General features: G+C 36.9%; 1 protein-coding gene across 1 annotated transcript in view; it reads right to left on the reverse strand.

The window, feature by feature from the left end:
• Positions 1 to 12,510, reverse strand: part of LOC108134810 (unextended protein) — an 88,867-nt gene that overhangs the window by 22,030 nt on the left and 54,327 nt on the right. The window contains exons 5-7 of the mRNA XM_041707195.1: positions 8,900 to 9,073; positions 8,190 to 8,835; positions 7,865 to 8,131 (exon numbers count right to left, since the gene is read on the reverse strand). Of these exons, the coding sequence (XP_041563129.1) occupies positions 7,865 to 8,131; positions 8,190 to 8,835; positions 8,900 to 9,073 (1,087 nt within the window). The remainder of the gene's footprint in view (positions 1 to 7,864; positions 8,132 to 8,189; positions 8,836 to 8,899; positions 9,074 to 12,510) is intronic.

A 12,510-nucleotide genomic window follows, 5' to 3' on the forward strand; every position in this document is an offset into this window, starting at 1 on the left:
ACTATATAGGGAAGAGATAGACCGTGCGTTTTTTTGTTTATGTAACCGACTTGTCGGTCGAGGCTTCATGTTGCAAATTTGAGCTGTCGTCAATGTTGTTAAAATTGGGAGCAGGCCTGCGTGAGGTACTGCTACGATTTTGATCAGTATTATTTCCTCCCATTCTATTGTCGTTATTCTGCCTGTTGTTATTGAAACGATGCTGGCTTTGGTTGGGGCCTTGGCGGAACGGGTTTCCCGAGGAATAGCAATTTCCACGATAATCTTGCCCGTAATTATTGGAAGAGTAATTATTTCCACCAACGGAGTTGTTCTGGTACGAACCCCTCTGATAGGGTCTATTGCGGTCTGAGTTGAATCTATTGTTTTGTAGTTTGTTTTGTTTTTGATAAATGAAGTTCTGCTCAGCTTGGCACCACTCGTAAGCCGCCTCGATCGTTGTCGGATTCCGGGCTCGAATGACCGTTCTGAGTGGGTCTCGTAGCCCGACGAGGAAGGCGTTAAGGCAAATTCCATCATAAAGAGCTCTTTTTGATGCTGCACTTACACCGTGGTCTGGGTCTGCGGGGAGTGACAAAAGTTCGCTACGGAGTCTTGTGATTTCGAAAAATAATTTACCCAGGGTCAAACTAGCGGGAAGGTTCTGAATTTCGGCGATGAGTATTGGTTCTGTCTTTTTGCAGGCATACATACGCTTCAGATTTTCCCTGATACTGTCCCGTTCTAGCTTGGTGTCCAAGATATTCAGGGTCTCGTCCGCTTTTCCTATAATTTTGTTTCTCAAGGTTCTTAGTAGTAATTGTCCGTACGGGGTCTGGTCCGTTCCCCTTATTAGCATAATAATTTCCTCAACGCTTACAATAAATTTCTGGAGGGTACCTGGGGTCCCTTCGCAAGTAGGCAATTGTTTGACGAAGGCTAATATATCGGTTGGGTTAAGAGTGGTATTTAGGGTTGTGGTTGATGAAGTGTTTAGAATGGTACTAGCATTTCCTATATTGTTAGTGGCACTATCAGTGGGGCTAGTGGTCCTAGAGCCCGATGCGTTTCCCGAATCCATGATTATAATTTCTTCTTCCCTAATATTGGGTAGGCTAGTACTATTCCTGAGACCTAGTCTAGTTCTAGTTTTCTCTACTATTGTTTTCCTTGACATTATGTGGGGAAAATACGTATTTGCGTAATTAAAGATTTAGGAGATATATATGTGAATTTTGGAATTATATGTTTTGGTAGATATTATGTGCTTTAAAAGGAGAGGTGTAAAATTATAAATTGTGTGGAAAAGGAAAAAAAATCGTATTATCTATATTTTCTCGTGTAGCTAACTTAATAAGAAAACGTTTGTGTAAATGTCGTATGTGTAATTAAAAAAATAAATATATATATTTTTTCTTGTATATAGGTAATTTTACGTGTAAATATATATACGGGTGTATGGCTTAGTCTATGCTAATAGTTACGGAAATTTGTGTCGTTGTATTACGCTGAGAATCTGTAAAACTGACATAATTAGTGTGTGTGTGTTAACTTTTTTTTTTATGGTGACCATGGGGCAAAGTAATTATTCAATCCGTTGGTGAGGCAATGATTACTAAGATTACTGTGTGCTTCTTTTGCAAATTGTTATTTGATTTTACTCTTAAATTATAGTTGAAATGCCAACAATGTAAGTAGTTTAGGGCTTTTTTTTCCTTTCAACGATTTCATCGACGAGTTTGTATTCTTTTCTGCAGCATTGTAGCTGTTTATTTTTTTTTTTTTTAGCTTTTGATGATGTGGGTGTGAAAATCAAATTTTCAGTGTACGTTTTACTTGGAGTATTTTAGGTTGTACATATCTGTAGAAATGCGCGATGCATTTTGTGCCGATCAGCAATTGATGGTCACAATTGATACAGATATATAATAAAAATGTGTATAAAAATCTTTATTTATATTTCTTTTAAGCATGTCGTTTTATATATCTGTAATAATGCGCGATGCATTTTGTGCCGATCAGTGATTGATGGTCACAATTGATATAGATATATTTTTATATAAATGTGTATAAAAATCTTTATTTATATTTCTTTTAAGCATATCGTTTTATATATCTATAATAATGCGCGATGCATTTTGTGCCGATCAGCGATTGATGGTCACAATTGATATAGATATATAATAAAAATGTGTATAAAAATCTCTATTTACACTTCTTTTAAACATGTCGTTTTATATATCTATAATAATGCGCGATGCATTTTGTGCCAATCAGCGATTGATGGTCACAATTGGTATAGTTATATAATAAAAATTTGTCTTGTGTAAAATTTTATTTATATATATTTTTTATTTTAACATGTCGTTTTATATATCTATAACAATGCGCGATGCATTTTGTGCCGATCAGCGATTGATGGTCACAATTCGTATAGATACATAGTTTGATTTAGATGGCCACATTTAGATAGATTGAGATAACCACATTTAATGTACAGTGTATACTGTGCTGGTCAACAATTGATAAACACCAAATGGGTATTTTTTATACATTTTTGTTAACCGTCACTAACTCGTTGACTCAGATCGTTGAGAAAAATTTTGTTCAAATATATATATTTTCTTTATTATCCACATTTCTTTGTGGGCACACATAAATGTTTGCACTTTCATTTCCACTGGTATATTTTATTTTACTTTGCCCCTTGGCTTACCCGAATTATTACATAGTAACTACTATGATGATCTCGCTGAATTTCATCCTTGGTTCTTTTAAAAACCGGCTGCGCCAATTATAGTCGAAGGCCGGATCTGGCTGGTGTAGATTAGAGGTCGGATCTGGCTGGTGTAATTAGAGGTCGGATCTGCCTGGTGTAGGCTGTCGAGTTAGGAGGTTTCGAGAATGAAAGACTTATACTTCCAAGTGTCGCTCTAAGACTGATTTTTATTTCTGGTTTCAAGTACAATGAGAGCTTCGTTTGCGGGTGGGGTACATATGTTGAGTTTGCGAAATCTCCTAGGTCAGCGGTTTCGGCCGGATGCCCGAGACCCAGTTGTTTACACGATCCGGCATCCAGAAACCGCTGCGTTGGCGATCCTATGTCCGGGTTGAACGGCATCGCCGTTAGTGGGACAATGCCCGAGGGGGTTTTGGGTGGAGGTGATGTCATCGGGAAGACATCAGCGGTAACTCGGTAACCCTCTGACGCTGCCAATGACACTGCCTCACCAATGGTTATCGCGGCAATGAATAGCCGTTTCGATGAACAGGCCCAGCTGATCAAGTCTACCATCCGTGAGGTCGAGGAGAGGATGCTTGAGGTGCTGCAGGAACGGCTCTTGGGTGTCACCACGGAGATGAAGCAGATGGCCGATCGTATGTTGCAGCTGGAGCAACAGGAGGTTGATGAGCTGCGCTCCCTAAAATCCCAAATTGGCACGGTGCAAGGTAAGCTTGACGCACAGCGTGCCGAAAGCGAGGCGTGCGCACTGTGTATGCATGGCGTTCCTTTTGTGGAAGGAGAGAAACTAAGGCCGCTGTTTAACAAGCTCTGCCTTGCGGCAAACCTTGTTCCGACTCCTCCTTTTTAGGGTCCGAAAAATTGCAAAATTCACTAGTTGACCCGCCAATTCTGATAAAATTGGAAACTACTAGGGAAAAAGTTTCCCTTCTTCGCGCACTGGCTGATTTCCGACGAACAACAAAACAGCCACTGAGCATAAACCTGTTGGGCTTTGACTCGCCGGCCGCTCTCTACGTTAATGAGCAGCTCTCGAGAGATAATTTCCTTATATTTAAAGAAGCCATGCGTTTGAAACAGCAGAAATCTCTTACTGCTGTTTTTACGCGCCGTGGAATTGTGCACGTGAAGTGCAGTGTCAGAGGAGACATTTACATTATCCGGCAGCTTGATGAGCTCCCAGCGATCACGGCTGCTGAGTCTGCTCTTCCCCCTCTGGATCCAGCGCACTGGTTGCCGAAGTTACCCCTCGTTCTGCCCAAAATAGTAATCTTTTTTCGTTCAAATCTAGCTTGTGCCTTCTCAATTCATATGTGCGTTTCCCATTTTACCTTACCTTATTATAATGCAGGTCAGTACAAATAATGCAACAGCGAGCAGTCTGCTGAGAATTCTGTGTAAACAAAAAGTTGGTCTGAAGATTGTCCACATAAATGCTCAAAGTTTTGTCAGAAAAATCGATGAGTTTAGGGAATTTTTTGTAGGATCAAATGTTGATATAGTGTGTGTTTCAGAAACATGGTTTGTAAGTGGCTACAGTGACGTCCCTTTTGAATCTGATGGCTACGTAGAGTTGAATATTTGTTTCTGGAAGTCGTAGATCCTAGTTTCAAGTCAAAAATGTTAATTTGTTGTATTTATAGACCCCATCGAATGACCGAATATACTGATCTCTTAGAGTCCGTATCAGACATATCTGTGGCGTACGAAAACGTAATCCTGGCTGGAGATCTTAACAACAATATGATCAGAGAACAAAGTGTACGAAATGACTTTAACTCTCTAGGCCAAAGCTTGGTAAGCTGCCAACTACCTACGCATTTCACAAGTACCTGTAGCTCTCTGTTAGTGAACCGTCAAAAATCCTTCTCTATGACTAGTTGTATGTGCCAGCGTTCTCTAAACATGACTTGATATTTATGACACATGATTTTATTTCTGACAATTCAACACTTTAAATCAAACAATCTCAACAACCTACTTACTGAATTTGACAATTATGACTGGACAAATATTTATGACTTGACTTCGCCACAGGATCAACTTCTGTTATTTAACTCCAACATTCAGCGGTTATTTGAACACTGTGTTCCATAGAGAACAAAAACACAAACACCTGCCGTACAGCCATGGTTTAATTTGGAAATTAAATAAACAAATTCGCCTGCGGGATAATGCCTACAAACGCTGGAAAAGGTATAAAACTGAAAGCCTGCACATAATTTTTAAACGACTGAGAAACTTAGTCACAAACTCGATCTCTTCCTCCAAACGTAGATTTTATAATGATAAATTTGCTAATGCAGAGACTCCTGGTCAAGTTTGGAAGGATTTGAGAAGCCTAGGCATAGAAAAACAAAATGCTATGACGTAGATTGATGTAGACGCCCTTAATAAGAAATTTTCAGTGGTTCCTTCCGTCATTCCTACACATAATTTGTACCTGAACTCAAGAACATCCTGTGATATTATTTTTAGCTTTATGTGTGTACATCCATGTGATGTCCTTGAATGAATACTTAAAGTAAAATCAAATGCAGAAGGTCTAGATAATGTTAGTTCCAAATTTATGAAAATGTTGCTCCCAAAACTCATTTGTTATATTACCCATATTTTTAATACAGTTTTTACCACGTCAATGTTTCCTGATTGCTGGAAAATTGCTAAAATTTTGCCCGTCCCGAACTCTAAAAATGAATTTAGACCAATTTCAATATTGCCTTTCCTTGCAAAGTCTTTTGGGCAATTAGTTGCCCTGCAGATGCATACTCACCTGGAGAACAATAATCTTCTAAGTTGTAAGCAATCAGGTTTCAAAAAAACAAAGAAGTTGTACAACTGCCATTTTAAAGATATCCGAAGACATTCGCTAAAAAATCGATGACAGCAAAGTAACCCTCCTAACACTTCTTGACTTTAGCGAAGCATTTGACTCGATAAACCACGAAATACTCTGCACAAAGATTCGCACACTGTACAATTTATCTTCAAACCTCATCCGAACATATCTCACAAACAAGGTGCAGACCGTCGTATCCGGGTCGCTAAAATCTTCCTTTCTGCCTCTTACACAAGGAGTCCCACAAGGCTCAGTTTTAGGTCCACAGCTTTTCTCGTTATATTTAAATGATCTCCCTAAATGTATTTCTGTATGTGATGTGCAGATGATGTTATATATTAGCCGTCCCCTAAGTCAAATTAGTGAGTGTATTAGAATTAGCAACAATGAAATTAAACAAATAAATGATTCGGCTGATGCGATCGGGTTAAGGCTCAATCCATCCAAGTCAAAATGCATACTAATTCATAAAAAATCAATTGACTCTAGCTGTCTTCCAAAGATTGAGGTAAAAAATATTGTAATAGAGTTTGTTAAACGAGCCACAAATCTGGGAATAGAAATTAATTCCACCTTAACTTGGGATGAGCATGTGAAGCATATGGCATGCTCAGCCAGCTTTCCATATCCAGAAACCTTATACCACAGAATATCAGGATGCTTGTAGCGAAAACCTGCATAATTCCAACGTTGTTTTACGGTATTGAAGTATTTGGTTCCTGTGACGCCATAAGCATGAGAACACTAAAAGTTGCCTTCAACTCAATTGCGCGATATTTTTTTAATTTAAACCGCAGGGCGCACATAACATGTTACTCAAATAAAATTTTTGAACTAAGCCTTGAGTCATGGATTAAGTTAAAAAACATCTTATTTCTGCATAAACTTCTGACTAAAAAAGAGTCGCAGTACTTAATTGAACATAAGCAACTGGCTTCGTCTGCTAGAACAAACAACATTGTCTGCAAAAGATTAAAATTGGCGATGACGGAAAAACACTTTTTCATACAGGCTGTTGGAATAACCTCCCAAACAACTTTAAAAGCGAACTTTTTAAAGGGCAGAAGCTAATTTAAATACTTATATTACTTATATTTTAATTTATTGTTTTTAATGTTAATCTCCTTTTGTTTCATTCATTTCTTTATGTTACCCATATCACCAAAACCTAGTAAATGTATTAATCTGTAAATGTTAAAATGAGTATTGTTATTGTAACGTAATTTAATGTAATTGTACTTCTAGTATTTAAGTTTTATTGTACGATTCTCAGAGTATTTAAGTTTTAAGGTAACAATCACAAAGTGATCGATGAATCTGAAAAGACGTAGTCTGGGATAGCAAAACAAATAAATTAAATTAAATTAAATAAACAGCAAAATATAATATAGGAATCAAAGATGCAGAAAGTCTATCTTACTTGTCATCTGACCACTTATTCTTAACCAAAAAAAAAATTAATTCGCTAAAATATAAAAGTATATCAGTTCACCATTAATAAATTTGGTCACTTTCCACAAGGCACAAGGCAGCGTCCTCGGACACAGTCTTTACTTCCTATACACGGCAGATATACCCATGAACACCTTAAGTTGCTCAAAATGTCCACTTACGGCATCATCATTATTAGCTGCTCACCTACCCCATTGTAGAAATGGTTATCTTATTCACGTATAAGAGTGAACGAGTGATTATTTAACAAAAAAAATGGTCCACAATTATCAATTAACAACATATTGATACCATCTACAAAATAAGTCGTATATCTCGGAGGAAATACATAGAAGCGAAGTGTGAACAAATAAAACATAAGTCCCGACTCCACTTCGGTTAGAGTAAGACACTACAACACTGTTTAGACATATAGCAACACAGTAATATAGAGCTGATTCAAAGACCACAGTCGAAAGTGCTAGGAACTATATCCGCATAGCCCTGGAGCGATCTAAACATTCCGTAAACAAATTGTAGCCTGGTAACTATTAAGCCACAATTAAACCGAATGATAATTTTAATGGGCATCAAGTAAATTTATATATTTAAGATTTTATAACTTGTCAGTCCCCTAGGAGAGAAAATTCCACAAAAAAAAACTGATAGGTCGGATATTGGACGGTGTATGTTATATGGGCGTTGTCACATTTTAAAATAAACTGGCACTGCGTATGCATAGTTATTATATTTTTTTAATTTTATTTTTCCGATTGTTTCTTGGGGAACTATATTATAAAGTCGGCAGGTTTAGCACGTTCCGACTTTCATTCTACTTAAAATTGAAAGAATATTTAAATTTAAAAACTCACCGATGACAACATTTGGCACTAGTGCCTGTGTTCCAAAATAGGTGAAAGGGCCACTTTCAAACATAAGGGCTTCCTTGCCAATTGTTACTTCCACTCGACCCTCCAATATAAGTACAAAAAAGTCGACAGCTTTTCCTTGAGTGAAAATATAAAGGCTTGGGTCGTCCTTACTTTTTCCTTTTGTTTTTACATTGTGAAAAACGTCTTGATTAAGTAATCTTCGCAAAATGGGTTCCGAAATTACATCCTTTTTAAAAGCATCGACAGCTAAAAATCGTTTTGTTATAGTCAAGTTTTTGGGTTGATAAATTAAAATATAAGTTACCAGTGGTTAAGTACTGAAAAGTAGCCAATGTTAATTGAGGAGAAATCCGAACGGTTTGCACTTCACGGCGTTCAGCAAACGCAGAAAAGTCTGCTTTTTTATATCGGTTCCGTTTGGTTTTTGTCCGGTTATCAACAAAAACATCGGTTTCATCGACGATTTCAGCTTGAATCAATTCTTCAATTACATCTTCCAAAGTAACTAAGCCGACAGTTTCATAAAAAGGGTCTCCATCGCCCTCATTATTTACGCGGTGAACAAAGGCGATGTGCCCTATCGTTCCTTCTTTAAATTGATTAAACATAATGTCTAAAGTATAGTCTTCAAAAACGAAATGAACTGGATTTTGGTAAAATTCGCATAGCGTTTTTAAAGGCGTGTTATCATCGGTATCAACAAATGCCAAATCTTTGATGTAAAGCAACGTCACAATGTTTTTTCTGTCGCCATCGTATACCGGAATACGAGAATAACCAGAATTCATAATTTCCGACACTGTTTCAAAATCAAGTAATGAATCTAGTGACAGCATAAAAGCATCATTTATATGCGTCATTACATCAGCAACAGTTTTTTTGCGTAGTTCTAGAGCTCCAGATATGATGTTTACCTCATTTTTATCGAGATCGTTTACATCGTTAGTAACCTAAATAATAAATTTATATAAATAATTAATCAGATTAAACAAAAAAAAAAAAAAATTTACTCACTCGAACCAGTTCTTTTAAACGTTCTCGGTTGTAAACATTTCCAATTTCTTCCCCTAACAACTTATCAAGAATACGCGAAACTGGATAAGAGAGTGGTGCTGTAATAGCCATTACGGTTTTCGTTATTAATATGGTCTTTGCTCCAATAGCCAAGCCATGTCTTGAACAGACTGCCTGTAATATTTAAAAATAAAACAATTGAGTAAAATGATAGATTGGACGATATAAGAGTTGTTAGTGCTTATGAAAGCTTAATATATAAAGGTCTTAAAGGTAACCATTTATTTTTATACCCTTGCAGAGGGTATTATAATTTCAGTCAGAAGTTTGCAACGCAGTGAAGGGGACATTTCCGACCCTATAAAGTATATATATTCTTGATCAGCATCACTAGCCGAGTCCCGCTAGCCATGTCCGTCTGTCCGAAACGGATACGCAAACTAGTCTCTCAGTTTTAAAGCTATCTGCATAAAACTTTCCCAAAAGTTGTATTTCTATTGCAGGTAGTATATAAGTCGGAACATATAGTAATAGTTAAATATTTCAGAATTACAGTTTAAAATCGGAAAAAAATACAAAAAAAATTATAACTTTGCTGTTTTTAAATTTTTCTATTAGTTATTAGTATAATAATGGTTAAATATTTCAGAATTACGGTTTAAATTTCATCAAAATCGGACGAATATATCATATTTAATTCTTGCAATAGCTGCAAGGGTATATAAACTTCGGCTTGCCAAAGTTTGCTTCCTTTCTTGTTGTTGAACACTTTAGACGGCAGCACATGTATTGACGATGCGCACCAAGAGCGTGTGCATAGGAGACTACTATATGTAGCCGCAGAGTTGAAAATCTGCTGTGATGGTTCGATCGTAACTATAAACATTTGTTTTGGTATATCTGAAAATGATAATTTTTCCGTGTCACATACGAACGCACACTGTAATCAGTGTTATGCATAAATAATATAGCACTTGGCCATAATGTTTATATTTCAATATAAGTCTTAAGCAATGCCCCAAGTACCCGGTAATATAACCACACATGAATACATGGGACCTGAAAAAGCCGAGTTGGCATGTCTGGCATGCGCGACTGATCTGTCACCAATTGAACATAACACATCATCTCTGCGGCAGCTACCGTCCGTTGGCGCTGACTTATGTACATAGCTACATAAGGGCTGGCCTCTCCGCTGCTGGCTTAGAATCAATCGCAAGAGAACAATAGCATGACAATAACGAGACATATAAGAAAATCTAAAATAATCTGAACAAATGTGTCTTTAATTCTTTGTGGTGGTTGTGCATAAATAAAAATTCTGGTTTATATTTTTTTTTTTACTTTTTGCTAATTTTAAAAATATTTAGAGCCCATTTTTGTTTAACTTTTTACGTACATAGCTTCAACTTTTGGTGTATTAAAAGTTGTTCTGCATGAATATTTTCAAAAGTTATTATGCAACAAAAACTAAAAGAGCAATGAGAGAGAAGGAGAGTTAAGAGCAGTTTAAGCTGCCCTGGCCAGAATTTCCTCCTAAAAGTATGCACCATCATTTTGATGGGGAAAATGTTATAAAAAAAAAGGTTTCAGGTTAAAAGAAGAAACATTTTCACTTAATATTTTTAAAATATTAATTATTTTCTAGAAATTAAATTTAAATCTATTCCTAATTTAAGCAAACTAATATGAAATCAAATATTTTGAAAAAATGCAACTACTTTTTATATCATGTATATGTACTCCGTGGGTTAACCTCTACAAGTACACATTCAATCTTGTAATAATTCCGTATAGAATGGCTGCAATCGAGTTTTGAGTGATATTTTTAAGCGAAATAATATTGTTTGCAAAATGATCATTATTTCTGAGAGATATTTTTTTGCTTACAAATAATGATTAATTTTTGATAAATATAATAAAACTGAAGAACAATAATTATTTCTGAGCAACCCAATAAAAAAAGATTATTGCGGGTTTGAGAAGATAATCTAAATATCATCCAAACGGTATAATTCAATTGATTATGGGGCTATTGGAAGTGGATCCAGTTTTTAAATGTTCCCATTTGGCACGCTGAGATAAAAAATGCCTGTATAGGAAAAATACCTGAATTAAGTGGTCCGATTGGGAACATTTAAAAAGTGTATTTATTTAGTCGAATGCTTGTTAATTTTTCGTAATAAAATTTTAATATCAGATATCTTGTATGTTAGAGGTGCGATCGTCCCGACTTTTTCACCTCGTTAAGATGTGTTTTTTTTTTTAGATTTGATCAGGTTTAAAGGCGAATTTAGCTTAAAGTTGTAACGTACACACCTAGAAGGTGTACGTTACAATTATTAGTAGTATGTAAGGTTGTAGTCGTAAACGACATATTATGAATAATAAATATTAAGTTGAGACAGAACATTAAGTCATAGCTAAGTTCCAAACCCGAGTGGCAACGCTAGCCGATGTTTAGCATGGTCATAGAAAATACTAGAATGTAAGGAATATACCACAAATCCCGAAGCTAAGTAAACGCGAGCTTGGGGAAGGTGGTCACACAACGTGAGAGTTTCCTGCCTCTTGTGTAGCAATGGTAACACGGGCAAACGCGTTTCCCGCGGTAATTTTTCGTGAAATTCGAGGTACCACGCCGCGATCGCGCGACTGCACGCTACAAAAACAAACAAGTGGATTGATAAGTGCTCCAGGGTTAGTGTATATAATATTCCTCTCCCTCAAGAAAAGACGGTGAAGTGGACTCGTAGGAGGATATTAAATGAATAAAATCTATGAAAATAAAGAAATGTGTGAAAGTGGAATCTCTCGTTTGTGATTTTATTCGTAGTTGATCAGTAGTTTCCTCCTCGTATTGCATGCGACCCTTAAGTGGACACCCGTCCCGTCTGGGTTAATACCCTAGTTTTCCTCCCCGTAGTGCATGCACGACCCGCACGTTTTCCCGGCTGGGCCTCGCCCGAAGGTCTAGCCCGGTGAATTTTACGACTCTAATACGAGGCTTAGACGCCCGCAAAATTTTTCCTCCCGGTTCGGCCTCGCTCTAGCCCGTTGGATTTTTAACTCCGGAACAGGACACGATGCGATCAACTCCGTAAACTCTCTCTGACGACATCCATAAGAACCTTCGCTGTGACCCCCAAACGACTCATTCACTTGTTGAATGAAACTCTTCAGTCCGGTGTTTCGGTGATTTACAAATGTAAAGGACTTCTGGATCTGTCTGAGATCTGTACCTCGGCCAGAGAGCATCCTAACAAAGGTATCTTTACAACACAGTATTAAATTTTATAATATAATCGATTACATTTTCTGGGAAAATACTGTTAAAAAATTTTGTGTGCTCCAGGAGCACTGCAACGACAAAATCGTTTTATAATAGTATGTTTACTTTTACAAAAGACAATTGGTAAGTATTAATGGTGTTGACAACTTACTTTATTAATTTATAATTTTAGTGCAGCTTGCGATTAATAACTTGGCTACTGCGGAGTTGTTGCGAAAAAAACGGGACGTAACAAAAGACGCCAACGCAAACACTGAGTCAATCCCTATCTTACGGAGAGAAAAAAAAAGGAAGGTTCGCGAAAAACTGACTTTGTCGA

Source organism: Drosophila elegans, unplaced genomic scaffold (assembly GCF_018152505.1).
Source record: "Drosophila elegans isolate 14027-0461.03 unplaced genomic scaffold, ASM1815250v1 contig_153, whole genome shotgun sequence".
NCBI lineage: Eukaryota > Metazoa > Arthropoda > Insecta > Diptera > Drosophilidae > Drosophila > Drosophila elegans.